At 35.4% G+C, this 14,761-nt stretch overlaps 1 protein-coding gene across 2 annotated transcripts in view; it reads left to right on the top strand.

Moving 5' to 3' along the window:
* Positions 1 to 13,097, top strand: part of LOC140745814 (opioid-binding protein/cell adhesion molecule homolog) — a 206,106-nt gene extending 193,009 nt beyond the window's left edge. Inside the window, exons 3-14 of one of the 2 annotated variants that reach the window (XM_073077732.1) lie at positions 172 to 273; positions 807 to 923; positions 2,335 to 2,446; positions 3,307 to 3,443; positions 4,256 to 4,371; positions 7,552 to 7,699; positions 8,328 to 8,418; positions 8,906 to 9,044; positions 10,091 to 10,246; positions 11,009 to 11,180; positions 11,969 to 12,010; positions 12,739 to 13,097. In XM_073077732.1, the coding sequence (XP_072933833.1) occupies positions 172 to 273; positions 807 to 923; positions 2,335 to 2,446; positions 3,307 to 3,443; positions 4,256 to 4,371; positions 7,552 to 7,699; positions 8,328 to 8,418; positions 8,906 to 9,044; positions 10,091 to 10,246; positions 11,009 to 11,180; positions 11,969 to 12,010; positions 12,739 to 12,836 (1,430 nt within the window). In that variant the 3' untranslated portion in view covers positions 12,837 to 13,097. The remainder of the gene's footprint in view (positions 1 to 171; positions 274 to 806; positions 924 to 2,334; positions 2,447 to 3,306; positions 3,444 to 4,255; positions 4,372 to 7,551; positions 7,700 to 8,327; positions 8,419 to 8,905; positions 9,045 to 10,090; positions 10,247 to 11,008; positions 11,181 to 11,968; positions 12,011 to 12,738) is intronic. The other variant, XM_073077733.1, reaches the window with a different exon arrangement.
* The last annotated feature ends 1,664 nt before the right edge of the window (positions 13,098 to 14,761 follow it).

The following is a 14,761-nucleotide window of genomic DNA, read 5'->3' as shown; positions in this document are numbered from 1 at the left end:
TGTTACGAACATAAAAACAACGTTGTTTTTAACTGACTTAAAAAGGAGGTTTTGTATTCGACCACTTTAGCGTTTTTCTCAGAAGCTACTGATCCAATTTTGATGGAGTTTTAGTTATTTGAAAGCATGAAATATTAACTTTTATTTAATGTTTTATTTATCTTGTTACAGAAGCTCGACACTCGATGGAACGACGAGAGGTCGACGATATCTACGACGACGTACTCGCCGACGAAGCGAGCGACGACGAAGCGCAAAACGACGCTGATGGAGGTATATACACATTTTTATTTTTAACTCAAGTGTGGAGGGTAATGTTTCTTTGATTGCGGAGGGAAATGTTTTATCTCTTTAATATCTACGACGACGTACTCGCCGACGAAGCGAGCGACGATGAAGGGCAAAATGATGCTGATGGAGGTAGTTCTACACATTTTGATATTAACATGTTTTTTATGTAATATACGAGTAGCAGACGAGCATGCAGTCCATCTGATGGTAAGTGGCTACTGCCGCCCATGGACCTCTGTAATCAACCCCAGATAGGATTATATATTCCTACCCGAGGTCGGTCACAGATGCGCCGCTACCCCTGAGGACTAAGCTGGAACGCCTCGGGAAATTAAATCTCCCTTACCACACCCTTCAAACCAGAACACAGCAACGCTGCTGTTATAAGGCAGAAAGAGGTGTGGCGGTGGTGGCACCGGAGTCGAACCACAAAGTTTAGACCGTCATTTTTTTATTTATAACAATTACGTTTATGGACTTTTGTTTGGAGTATTCTAACATCTATTTCTTTGCAGGCAACGACCAAGCAGACGAGGATATAGCGGTGAACGCGAGCATCGTGACTAAACCCTCGAGTTACAACGCCACAGTTGAATCTACTATTCGACTGGCCTGCAAGGTTTCGCCTGATGGTAAGATCTTTAGTGTTCCGTATCGAAAGCATAGATAAGTATCTCACCGCCTTGTAATTGAATGAAACCATTAAAAAGCTGACTACGAGTCACCCATTTAATGTAAAATGGTTGACTGTTTTCCCGTTACGTCTCCGACTGTCACTATATAATAAATAATTATAGTTCAAGAAACTAAAAAACACGCTTTTATGATAAAATCAACTAAAAAGTAGAAAATAATTTTCAATCTAAGAATCAATTAAGGAACAGTAAATAGTATAATTGTGGAAAAAGTGTGGGGTGCTCCATTTATCAGGTTCGAAAAGCACCCCACCAAATGTACAAGTTATAGGCCAAAATGAAACATCTCCTTTGTATCTTCCGGCCATTCAAAAAATCATGAGTCAAGTTCAAAGTCAGATTACGTAACCTGTTGCGTCATTATGACAAAATGGCGTCGGTTCCGGTGGCGCCAAAAGCACTTCCGGCTAACGGTGTGAATGAATAATTGTTACAGACAGTTTGTCGACGGATACTCGGTAATGACTTTGTAATAAATCTATTTTATTTTTCCTTAATAAACCCGTTCAGTTGTAAATTATTTCCTGGATAATAAATTTTGTTTGTATAGCAGTAACTTATTGATTGTATTGTCACCAAATTTAATTATCTATACATCTATACATACATATAAATAAAATTGGAGTGTCTGTTTTTAATATTGCAATAATATATACCTACGGTACATACACCAACATAACATTTTTTACAATTTTTGTCTGTCTGTCTGTCTGTTTGTTCTGGCTAATCTCTGAAATGGCTGGACCGATTTCGACGGGACTTTTATTGACAGGGAGCTGATGTAATAAGGAGTAACTTAGGCTACTTATATTTTAGAACTAGCTGTGCCCCTGACTTTTTTACGCAGGTGAAACTGCGGGGCACAGCTAGTAATTTATATAAATGAGGCTAAAATTAAAAGCAATAAAGACTTAATGTTTGAAACTCGACCTCTAAATCGGGAGTCTGAGGTTCAAACCCATGACAAAGCTCTGATTTTCTGAAGTTATGGGTAATAGAAATCAATGATTACTGGCTTAAACGGAGAAGGAATACATCGCGATGATACCTGCGTACCTGAGAGATCTTAAAAAGAGTTCTCAAAGGTGTGCGAAATAAACAGAATATAAATAATATAATGATATGATTTTATTTGTAAATATTGTAGGTACAGCGACGGCTTAGTTGGGGTAAAACTTTTCATAATAATTCATAATACTGTGAAATTTAAACTCCGCCCCTTTTCGAAATTATTCAAAACTTTTATATCGACTTCGGTTATGCTTTCGGATATCCGAAAGCTACGGTTACAGGGTTCACAACATCCCTTATTTTTAAATAATTTTTGAAACGCCCCTTTTTGTTTCAGATGGATCCGTTGTGGTTCAATGGAAAAGGAACCAAAATATGTACTTCTTCGGAACCCAGAAAAACCATGATATCGACATTTCTTCATATACTAAGGACAGCAGATTTTATATGTAAGTGATATTTTTTGAAACAGTAGTTGAAACTCGACTTCTCAGCCTCTGAAACAAGTCAACGAATAAAAAATGTTAAAAATAAGAATATACATTGTAATATGGTCGTAAGAATAGATAGAAAAAGAAACAGTTATAGCCGAGGGGTCCGAGGTTCAAATCCCAGGCACGTCTGATTTTTCGAAGCTATGTGCGTATTAGAAATTAATTATCACTTGATTAAACGGTGAAGGAAAACATCGCGAGGAAACCTGCACACCTGAAAGATATTTAAAGAAAAGTTCTAAAAGGTGTATGAAATCTATCAATTCGCACTCGACCGGCGGGGTAGGCTCTGGCCTACCCCTCTCACTATGAGGAGACCAGTGCAGTGGGACAATAATGGGTTGATGATGACGAGAAAATTTTCTACATATGACAATAATTTATCCCTGTGTGGGTGTTAAACACATAAAAATACAAACATCATATTATTTCTGCCTCATATCAGCAGTGTTAAGCGCTGCTGTGTTCTGGTTTGAAGGGTGTGATAAGAGAGACACACTTTTCCGAGGCGTACCACCTTTGTCCTCAGGGGTAGCAGCGCATCTGTGGCTGACTTCAGGTGGGAATACCCAATCCGATCTGGGGTTGATTACAGATATCCATGGTCAGCAGTAGCCACTTACCATCAGGTAGACTGCATGCTCGTCTGCTAATCCCATATTATAAAAAAAAAAGTAAAAAAAACAGACCCAGGACATCCAATTTGTCATTTATATATTTGTCTGACCGAGGATCGAACCCGGGGCCTTCTGCGCGTCAGACCGGTACGGTGTCTGCTCCGCTGGCTTATAGTAACTAATGACTGATTGTTTCAGTGCCGCAAACTCCACGGACCTGGTGATAACGAACGTGTCGCGAGCTGATGCTGGAGTCTACAAGTGTGAGATACTGCAGCCTGACCACCCAGCTGTGGAACATACCCTCACTATCCACCAATCCCCTAAGATTGTCCGTGAGTATCTATTCTTATTTATCATGGTGGTAGAACCCTTTGTGGTTTCACTCCAGAGGTTTTTTTTATATAATATTTAGTTTTTATCTACACTAATATTATAAAGAGGAAAACTTTGTTTGTTTGTTTGGTTCTAATGAATAGGCTCAAAAACTACTGGACCGATTTTAAAAATTCTTTCACCATTCGAAAGCTACATTATCCACGAGTAACATAGGCTTTATATTTGATAAATAGATTTTGAGGCGGTACAATGTTTTCCGGTCAGCTAGTTTGATATATAGAAGTTATATTTTATATATAAAATTTATATATTATAGGGGTAGCAGACGAGCATGCAGTCCTCCTGATGGTAAGTGGCTACTGCCGCCCATGGACATTTGGAATCAGCCCCAGATATGATTAGATATTCCTACCTGAGGTCAGCCACAGATGCGCCGTAATCCTTGAGGTCTAAGCTGGAATGCATCGGAAAAGTATGTCTCCTTACCACACCCTTCAAACCAGAACACAGAACCAGAACAGTGTTAAGCGCTGCTGTGTTCTGGTTTGAAGGGTGTGGTAAGAGAGACATACTTTTCCGGGGCGTTCCAGCTTAGTCCTCAGGGAAAGCAACGCATTTGTGACCGCCTTCGGTAGGATCTTATCTGGGGTCGATTACAGATGTCCATGGGCTGCAGTAGCTACTTACCATCAGGTGGACTGCATGTTCTTACCTACTTCAATATTATAAAGAGTCTATTCGCATTTGATCAGCGCGGTAGACTTTTCAATGTTCCGAACATTCCTAAACCCTTTTATTTGTTCTTCAGGTTTCACAGCGTCCGACAACGGGACAGTTATGGAAGGGAATGACCTAAGGCTGACCTGCGAGGTAGAGGGTACCCCACAGCCTCAGATCCTGTGGTCTTGGGAGGGAAACAATGGCGTGAGTAATTACAATTTTAAATTTTATAAATTAGTTTAGCAAAGGAATATCTCTCTGTGGGCTAGGCGATCATGCCCGGGGAGCAGTCGTGCTCTAACAGTCTTAATTCGGAGCTTGTATATATATGCAAGATATTTAGAAAACTTCGATAGCGTGATTCAGAATATTCATGGCGCCATCTTTTGAAGAGTGGCAGGAGGTTGCCACATTAGGATTAGCGAAAAATATTGAACGGAGTTACAAGGCCGATTTTAAAATCTCTATTTTTTTTATTTTAATTTTTGTATTTAAAATTTTTGGGTTTAATCATTCCTCTTTGGACGTCATGACGCACAGTGCGCTTAAGAACTCCATCAAAATCACAATCAAAATGCTTTTATGTTGTTTTTCTGTTAAATTACTAGAAAAAAGTTATAAAAAAAAATGTAATCAACATACATATTTACAAAAATAACAAAAAACAGACAACAGAAAGACAGAAAAAAATATATTTGGTTACAAGTACTATATAAAAAATCAAACGCATTTTGTAAAAAAAATCAAGTGTCTATATTACGAGTATATGTATTACGGTGTAAGAGATAGAGCCCTGTGACAGACGGACAGACGGACAGACGGACAAACAGCGGAGGCTTAGTAATAGGGTTCCGTTTTTACCCTTTAGGTACCTACGGAAATATAAAAAACTGTTTTTTAATCTTTTTGGAAAATTGTAACTGGAATAAACAAAGTCAAATTTGCAAAGTTGCTGACGTTTCAAACGAGTTCAAAACAAAGATGTGTTCATGTAACATAATAATTAATTTTAATAAGCGAGCCCTTTGATATCTCGTCTACGCGGAAGCTTAGTATCTAGAAATAGGATAACTGCGTACTGTTAGGGAAAGGGAATGACGTGTGTGGTGTAATATGTACAATTATACATGCACACTGCACGTAGTATATTTAAAAGTTGTCATTTATTTATTGTAACATAAAAAAAAGTTATTGTAAACAAAATAAAAAATCATAACTATTGTAGTAAATATTTTTTTCTTACTTGGATTTATTTCGAATATTTTTCTGTTCTGAAAAAAAAAAATAATAACAGTCTTGATAACATCATTAACTTTCTGAACTGATTTGATAAAAACTGAAAACAGACAGACTAAAAGACAGTCAGTATTTTATTGTTTTTCTGGTTGCAAGTCTGTATAATTTTTTGTAAAAAAAGTCGCCAAGTACAAATCGTACTCGCGCACAGAGGGTTCCAAATTACAACCATATTTTCATTTTAGTCTAAGATCCCAGGGCTCCCAGACGTTACTTATGTTAGAAGTTACGAATTTTACGGTATTGACACTCTATATGTGGTTAAGAGTGTGTGCATACTCGCTAGTTTGGCTAGGCGGCCCGTTCACAGGTAGTAGGTAGCGTGTCTATACCGTAAAATTTGTTACTTCAAAAATAAGTATCGTCTGGGGACCCTGGGATCTTACTCTATTTATTTTTATTATTTATTATCATAGCAGCTATAGAAGTAAATGCATTGTGAAAATTTGAATTATCTCTCTATTACGGTTCAATAGTTAAAGCGAAGATTTACGTCCGTCAAATCTCCATCTTTGGTAGGCAAAATGGATAGATCGTTTATTAATATCGGGTATTAAAATAATCGGAAAATAACTACCCAGTAGGCGATCTACATTTAAAAGCAAGAGCAGTGATAGCCTAGCGGTTAAGAAACTCGGCCTCTCGATCAAGGGGTCCGAGGTTCAAATCCCAGGCACCTCTGACTTTTCAAAGTTATGTGCGTATTAGAAATTAGTTATCACTTGCTAAACGGTGAAGGAAAACATCGTGAGGAAACCTGCATACCTGAGAGATTTATAAAAAAAAATCTCAAAGGTATGTGAAGTGTACTAATACGCACTTGGCCAGCGCGGTGGACTATGGCCTAATCCTTCTCACTATGAGAGGAGACCCGTGCCCAGCAGTGCGACAGTAATTGGTTGCTGATGATGATGCGATCTACAGTGCCCTTTTATACGTCCATTTTTAGTAAATACCCTCATTTGACAATTAAATCTATTTTCTACCGTCGTTCCTAACAGTATATTAAAAGTGGATAGAGTAGCAAATCGCTTCACACAATATTATCAATATTGTCGACAGCTGATGATAGTGTCTGTCTGTTTGTGTGATTGATCGCTGTTTTTGCTATCAATGTCTTCGGTAAACTATTTTCGTTGATCAATGAATGTGTTTACTTCTATTTTGTATATAAAACATGGCGACACGTTTCTGTATTTATCAAATATGCAAATAAAACTGTAGGATAAAAATACTTTTTATAAAGAAATAGGTAGGTGGTAAAAACCCTTTTTGGTTCGGCTGTGGAAGTACCATAGCTATAATAAACGCTTTCAACAAACGCTTTCAACACTCACAGCCCCACACTAGGATTCCCTGTGTCGTGGGTGCCATGGACACACACATAGACAAATACACAAACGCCCAGACCCAGGAACAGAAATCTAAATTCATCATTTAGATATCTGTCTGGCCGGGAATCGAATCCGGGACCCTTTGCTTTGCGGGTCGTCAAACATCTACATCTACATCTATTTCTGCCTAATAACAGCAGTGTTAAGCACTGTGTTCTGGTTTGAAGGGTGTGGTAAGGAAGACATTCTTATCCGAGGCGTTCCAGCTTAGTCCTCAGGGGCAACGCATTTGTATCGATAGTAGGACTAATTCTTATCGGGGGTTGATTATAGAAGACTGATGACTGCATGATCAATTGCTATTTTTTAGGGTTCTGTACCCAAGCGGTAAAAACGAAACCCTATTACTAAGCCTCCACTGTCTGTCCGTCTGGATATCTGCCACAGAGCTCTATCGCGTGAACCGTAATAGATAGAAAGTTTATTTTTTACAGAATATGTATAAATAAAAATATCTTGGAAATAAATAAGGATCGGGTAAAATCGCTAATTTTTGGCGTTTATCACTTTATCTATTGAACTGTAATTGTAAGACACTTAAAATATTCACTGCTATGATAAAAAAAAATAAAAACAAAATTGCTACGGAACCCTCGGTTGCAATTTCGACATGCATTTGGCCACTTTTGATAAATTATCGCAGATATTCGTCTCATTTTGTTTCAATCTACATCCATCCTTATGTCTCTTGCAGAACAAACGTCTAGAAGAGAAGGACGGCGAGTTCACGCTGAACTCCGTGTACATCAAGAACGTGAACCACCAGCACTCTGGAAACTACTACTGTTACGCGTTCAACGGCGTTGGTACAAACCAGGCTGAGTTGAAGGTTACTGTTTTGGGTAAGTTTAGATTATGCAAGAAGGAATAGAAATAATTAGGAGAATAGTATACAAGTTAGGTTAGGTTAGGTTAGGTTAGTTGGGTATTTCAATGAGGAAGGGATGATTCGTAGTCAATATACTGCTGATCAAACCAATTACATTGGCTAAGAGGAGACGAATCTTCTCTTAGTGTGAATAGTTCACCGACCTGGTAGATTTTCCACAACTTTTAAAGAACTCAGAAGGTTTTCTCGCGATATTTTGCTTCGCCGTATAGCAAGCTATATATAATTATGAAAAAATAGAGAAACGTAACTGGGATTCCAACCTCGATCAGACTAGTCATGTCGATTGAGGGGCTGATTTTTACCAGGCTTTAGATTATTAAGATTTTCCATGTAGTATCCAGGAAAACTCTTAAAAATAATGAAAATGGAAAAATTTAAAGTAGTGGAACCCATTTAAACTCCACTTGAACGTGAAGAATTTAAAATAGAACTATTAGATAGTAGATAGATTGTAGATATTCATTTACAAATTTGCGTTTTAACGTTATTTTAACGTGCTATATAATATTTAACAGGTTATTTTAATGTGCTGTTTTATACGCTATTTATAACATGCTATTTGTACCTGCTATTTTCAGGTAAACCACGAGTGCATGTCCACAAGAACGTTGTAAATTCCGCCGTTAATATTGAAGCTGTTTTGGAGTGCTTTGTTAAGGATCATCTTGCGTAAGTTTGTTTCATTCATTATTTAATTACCTTTGGGCAATGTTATTTGAAAATTTGATCCATGGATTATTTTATTCTGGTTTTAAATAATTCGATTAGGGAGTGGAAAGTCAAACTAGCATGCTATGAATAATTACAGATAGATTGTAGGCATTTTACTTAGTTTTTTTTATTATTAATATATATTTGAAACAGGCATGTAATTCATCTTAAAGATTCAATTATTATAGCCTACATAGATTAAACGGTTGGTCAAGGATGTAACTACACTGTACTTACATTTCAAAATTTTACTTATAACGGGACTACCGTAGCTGTATAATTTTTAATTTTAACATCCGAAAAGTATACATCTTATAATGATACTCTTATAATTATATTATCAAAAATAATCTATTTGATTCTGTCTGATATAATGATCGTGAGTGATGGTACAATATGTGTTTCATTAGGTGCCTTCGCTAAAAATTGTTAATTCTTTTTCCAGATCCCACATCCGTTGGTATAAAGACGGTGCCCTCATCGAAGACTCCTCCACTCGCTTCAACTTGATCACCAACGGCCAGAACTCCACTCTTGCTGTCACACCCGCTACTGATAGTGACTTTGGTACCTTCACTTGCGAGGTAAGATTTCTAATAGAATGTAACGTGCGTAAGTTTTGAAGGTGGTAGAACCCTTTGTGGTTCGACTCCGGCGGCACCACCGCCACACCTATTTCTACCTTATAACAACAGTGTTAGGCGCTGCTGTGTTCCGGTTTGAAGGGTGTGGTAAGGGAGACAGACTTTTCTGAGGCGTTCCAGCTTAGTCCTCAGGGGTAGCGGCGCATCTGTGGCCCACCTCAGGTAGGAATATCTAATCTTATCTGGGGTTGATTACAAATGTCCATGGGCGGCAGTGGCCACTTACCATCAGGTGGACTGCATGCTCGTCTCCTATATGATTAAAAACACTCATAATCATAAGTTAGGTTAAATTCCATATTAAAGCAGTCATAATAAAGACATCATACCTGCAACATCTCTACGATACTTTGAAGGTGTTAGAACTGTTTGTGGTTAGATAATTATATTATAGTTGATACTAAATATAGAACAGATATTCTGCCTGAATTAGAGCACAAATTTGAAACTACTAGTAGTAGGAGTCGCATTCAAATTAGTAGTATTTATTAATGTTAAATATTAGTCGCAAATTAATTCTCATCTAGGTAATAGTATTTATGCCTAATGTCAAAACCCATACATTATATACTTACCTTATCGGGCAGCTTTAAAATAAAAACAGGCGGTCTGTAACATCTGCAAACACAGAAAGATCCTTTAGAATTATAAATATCAATCATAATATGTCAGAACACAATGGAAATAACATCGCTACAGGAACTATAAAATAACGAATCGTTATTATATCGTTTAATCGTTATACATCTACACTAATATTATAAAGTTTGTTTATTTGATTGTAATGAATAGGCTCAAAAACTACTGGACCGATTTTAAAAATTCTTTCACCATTTGAAAGCTACATTATCTATGAGTAACATAGGCTATATATTATATGAAATATATTTGATAAATAAATTAGGCGGTAGGCGGTAGAAATTTTGCCGGGTCAGCTAGTAGTTTATAATAACGTTATTTAAATATCGTGTCTTTTTCCATTCCAGGCTGAGAACGAACTAGGCAAGCACAACAAATCCATCGAGTTAGTCCAGAACCCAGTTGTAGAGAAACTGAGCGTCGATGGTCCAAAACTGACCTGGACTGTCCGCTCCCATCAGCCGCTGGAGAAGATTGAAATTCAACTAAGAGACATTAGTGGGGTGAGTTCTTATTGTATATGGTTGTTATATTGAAATTAAAAATGTTTAAATCCGTTCGCCTCTCTGTTAATTATTTTATTTTAACATGATATATAATTTTAATGCGCTATTTTACATCCCCCATATTTAACATGCTATTTATATCTGATATTTTCAGTTTTGTCTTATATGTATGTATTTATAAATAAAATTATGCCGTCGATTAAATAAATTTAACGTAAAAACCAATTGTGATACATAACAATATATATGTTAATATGTTAATAGTAATGAAATTAAAATAAAACTGTTTATAATAACAAAATAAACATCGTACACGTCAAAAGATGTTTCTTCTTTAACTTTGATTGCTTTATTAATCGGTTAATTAATCAACACCATAAAACGATTAATTAATTACCATTTTGTAAATTTTGAGTCTCAAATTTGTGAAATATACTTAGCTAGAAACACACAAAGACTCAAACAATTAGTTTACAATTAACCTTACAAAACGCCTATATAATTAGTTGAACGTCAAAGTACGTAAAATGTGTATAGAGCAATTGGTCTAACTAGCGAATTGCCTTTATCATTTTGCAGGACCTCATTATACAATATACATATGTGTTTATTTCTTTATTTTTCCATTAATTAACATGATATAAAATCAATCACATTAATTAAAGACATAATCATACATCTCACATTATCAAGCACACATATATCGTGCACAAGGCACAATATTATTTAGTGTTAATTTTATATAATCGCTATTTTCAGGACGGCGAATGGCAACCAATAGACGTACCTCTCCCTAGCACAAAGAGCCATGAGTATGAAGTGATATATGATTTACATGACAAGGTCCAAACAGGGAAATACGAAGCGAGTGTCCGAGTGAAGAATGATAAGAGTTGGAGCGCACAAACCGACACCGCGTTTGTTGATATTAGTAAGCATTTTTATTATGTATGTTTAGTTAGTTACTATGTTAACTGGCACATTGCACAAAAGATTTGAGTCGTAGTAGCACCTAGGATGTCATTCAAGTAATACATAAGGAGAATTTTAGTTTATGCTCATTCCACTTCACTTTATTAGCGAAATTAAGTAAAAATTCCCGCTTGCTGTCAATATTTACAGTACTGTCAATATTTTGGTACGGCCGTGCCGGTTTTTTTTTTGTTTTTTGGCTCGACTTGGCGGAGGCACTGCCGTGCCCCCAGATTAGAATCTCTCACTCTCTCTCAGAGGAGGAGTGACGTCATTGACGACGTTGTGATGATAACTTTTACCAAAAATAACAAAAGTATATTGCTGACCACCACTCAGTCTTTACAAATAAATAAATCTAAGACCTCCCACCTCCTTTAGTTCTCTCTTATTACTCGAATGACCCCTACAAAAAATAGAAGGCACTACACTTCACGAAATAGACGGCAACAGTTCAAAGATATCGTAGTTAAAGACACCTCTCTTGCACAAGTCTTAAAGTCATAAACTCATTATTGTCCTACTAGTGGGCATGCCTCTTCTCTCTAACCAAGAAGAGTGTACGACATTAGTAGACTTCACACACCTTTGAAAATATTTTTATATTAATCTTAAGCATGTAGGTTACCTCAAAAAATACACCATTTTCTTTTTCACATGTTTATTTTATTATTTGTTTCTTTCATTTGCATATTTTCTTTTACTTTTGGCATGATTTTGATTTGGCTTTGTTTCTTTCATTTTTAGAAGAATTGTCATCTCAACCGGCTCCCATCCAGCATGCATCAGGTGAGGCACTATTTTTTATTTTGAGTTGTTTTTATTTTTTAAGTTATTTTTAAATTTAAAACGATTATTTCACTTTTTGTTGCTTTTATTGTACATAATACAATATTTTAGTTCATTTGGTACATTGAATCAGTAGAAAGGTGGTACAGTAAGTATTTTTGATCGAGTAAGTAGTACCTACATTACACCCATTTCTAGCGTAAAGAAGTTTTGCGTTTCGGTGGAACGATGAAGATGCTTAAATTACATATATGGCGATCATCTTAGTACCATCTCGACCTCAGGAATTTCAACGCATCTGTGTTTGGCTGCAGATAGAACGTATTCTATATGGAGTTAGTCACAGATATCAGAGGGTTGACCATTTACCCTCAAGTGGACTGCATGCTGAAGGTGGTAGACCCTTTGTGGTACGACTCCGGCGGCACCACTGCCGGACCTATTTCTGTCTCATAACAGCAGTGTTAGGTGCTGCTGTGTTCTGGTTTGAAGGGTGTGGTAAGGGAGACATACTTTTCCGAGGCGTTCCAGCTTAGTCCTCAGGGGTAGCGGCGCATCTGTGGCCGACCTCAGGTAGGAATATCTAATCCTATCTGGGGTTGATTAAGGATGTCCATAGGCGGCAGTAGCTTACCATAAGGTGGACTGCATGCTCGTCTGCTACTCCTTTATCATAAAAAAATGCTTCTATGTTGCCTCAACTTAATAAAAATGTATTTTCTTCACAGTGTACCGAGACCTGAACAGTGGAGCCCATTCCGAGCGTCCAGTGTCCATCGTGTTGCTTTCAACCACTTTCATGTATCTTCTCGTGCGAATGCTCTAAATTATAGCTTTTTAATTATTTATTAATCGACGGCCTTAAGAGTGAAGTTGAAAATTTGTTGAAACGAACAGCGCATAATGACGCGCTATTCTAACGATATAACGTTACACGCTATATAGCGTGTTATTTTTAATAACGTTATAACATTATTTTATAACGCTTAGTACAAAAAATCTTAAAATAAACGAAAGCCATTATATACGTAAAGAAAGTCATAAATTATTGTGATGAAATAGAAACTTCACGAATCCTATAGGATATGATATTGACGTTATTTTCAAGTTCACTCTTCATCGGCACGGACAACACTAGACAAGTATTGGTGGTTATAAAAATAAAACGTTTTACCTTCGCTGTGTTGAATTTGAATGTATAAACTGCTTTTTGATGTAGTAATGCTGTTTTTTAAATTTTAGTAGAACTTCAAGTAGTATTTTCTAGAAATTTTCACATTTCTCACTTCGATTATTATTTTTTGAATTGACAATTTGCATTATTAGCATTTTATGAAATGCATTTTTGTTTTTTTTCGTACACGAATTATACTGAAAATTCCCAGTTTTATTGCATTATTTGTATTTATTTCTAATGTAACAAAAGACGTAATCTTATAAAATCAACGCCAAGTTACTTAAATTTTGTAATCGGCTATTTTCAAAATATAAAATTGTATTAAAACCAATTTCCACTAAACAGCTTTATTCCTTTCTATAATTTAATGTTTTATTTCTGTAAATATTACATTTAGTTTGTTTTAATCATGAAATAAGCAGTAACTTAATTAAGAACTACTGTTTATTATTAAAATTATGATTCGCTTAATATAACGTATTTCCGTTTATTTTAATCTGTTTTCTCATATTAATTTTAGTATTAAAATTGTAGGTAAATTACCAAAGTGTAATTAAGTATCATATATAGTTTTATTATAGTTTATTAATAATTTGTAATGCTTATTATAATATTTATGCGGTAGATGTCATTACCGTTCGCTTATGTAGGTCACAGTATATACATATTGTTATGTTAATTTAAAAATACAAATTATTATATGTATGTTTGACCGCTGAAATAGTCCAATTTGACTGTAGTTAGATAAAGTCAAGTTAAGATGCCATACTACCCAGTTATATAGCGAAGTTACAGTTAAGACTATGACCTTACCAGTTAGTTACAATACCATGTGCCTATTTTGTAATACATGTAGTTCCAAATAAGGTGCTTTACCCTTTTATATGGTATCATCCATCATTATTGTAATTTATAGTTATTACTTGCTAGTCTTAAATGTTACAATGGCTTAAAATAAATTATAACCCCAATTAATATATTAATAAAGTGAAAATGAGAAATATTCACTATTAAATGCATTTCTCAGGCTGCTTTTACATTAAAATTTAATAGTATTTAAAACGCATTATTATTCTCATAATAGTTGGTAAGGAGATTATTGATGTAATGAGAAACACATAGTACAAGTTACCCTGTATCTGTATAATTATAATAATAGTTGAAATTCTGTGGTGAAAGTAATTCTTTGAATTTTCATGAAATTATTAAACTTATACTTTTTGGATTTATAATCATTATGTTACAGTGATTTTTAGTTAAATTACGTATCCTCATTTCATTTACATTGTTGCTATTAGCTTAGTTATTATAATTTATTTAAAGGATACACAAATTTCAAACAGGTATTTTCTTATCATTTCCTAATTTTATCGGAACCACATTAAAATCATGTTAATTTAAAATTTTACTACAATATTTAAAAAATTCTTAATTACGCTGACAAAATTTTTTTAATTGTATAAAAAGAGTTGCTGCTAAATAGCGTTTTTAAAAGTAGAATATAATTTGTCAAAAATATATCGTTTAAATAGCATATAACGTAACGTTATTCAAAGCCGTTATTAAACTGTTTT

The sequence above is a fragment of the Epargyreus clarus genome, unplaced genomic scaffold, assembly GCF_041222505.1.
Source record: "Epargyreus clarus isolate Ecla_fem2 unplaced genomic scaffold, WU_Ecla_fem_2.2 ptg000011l, whole genome shotgun sequence".
NCBI classification, from domain to species: Eukaryota; Metazoa; Arthropoda; class Insecta; order Lepidoptera; family Hesperiidae; genus Epargyreus; species Epargyreus clarus.
This window is presented reverse-complemented; position numbering and strand designations above follow the sequence as displayed.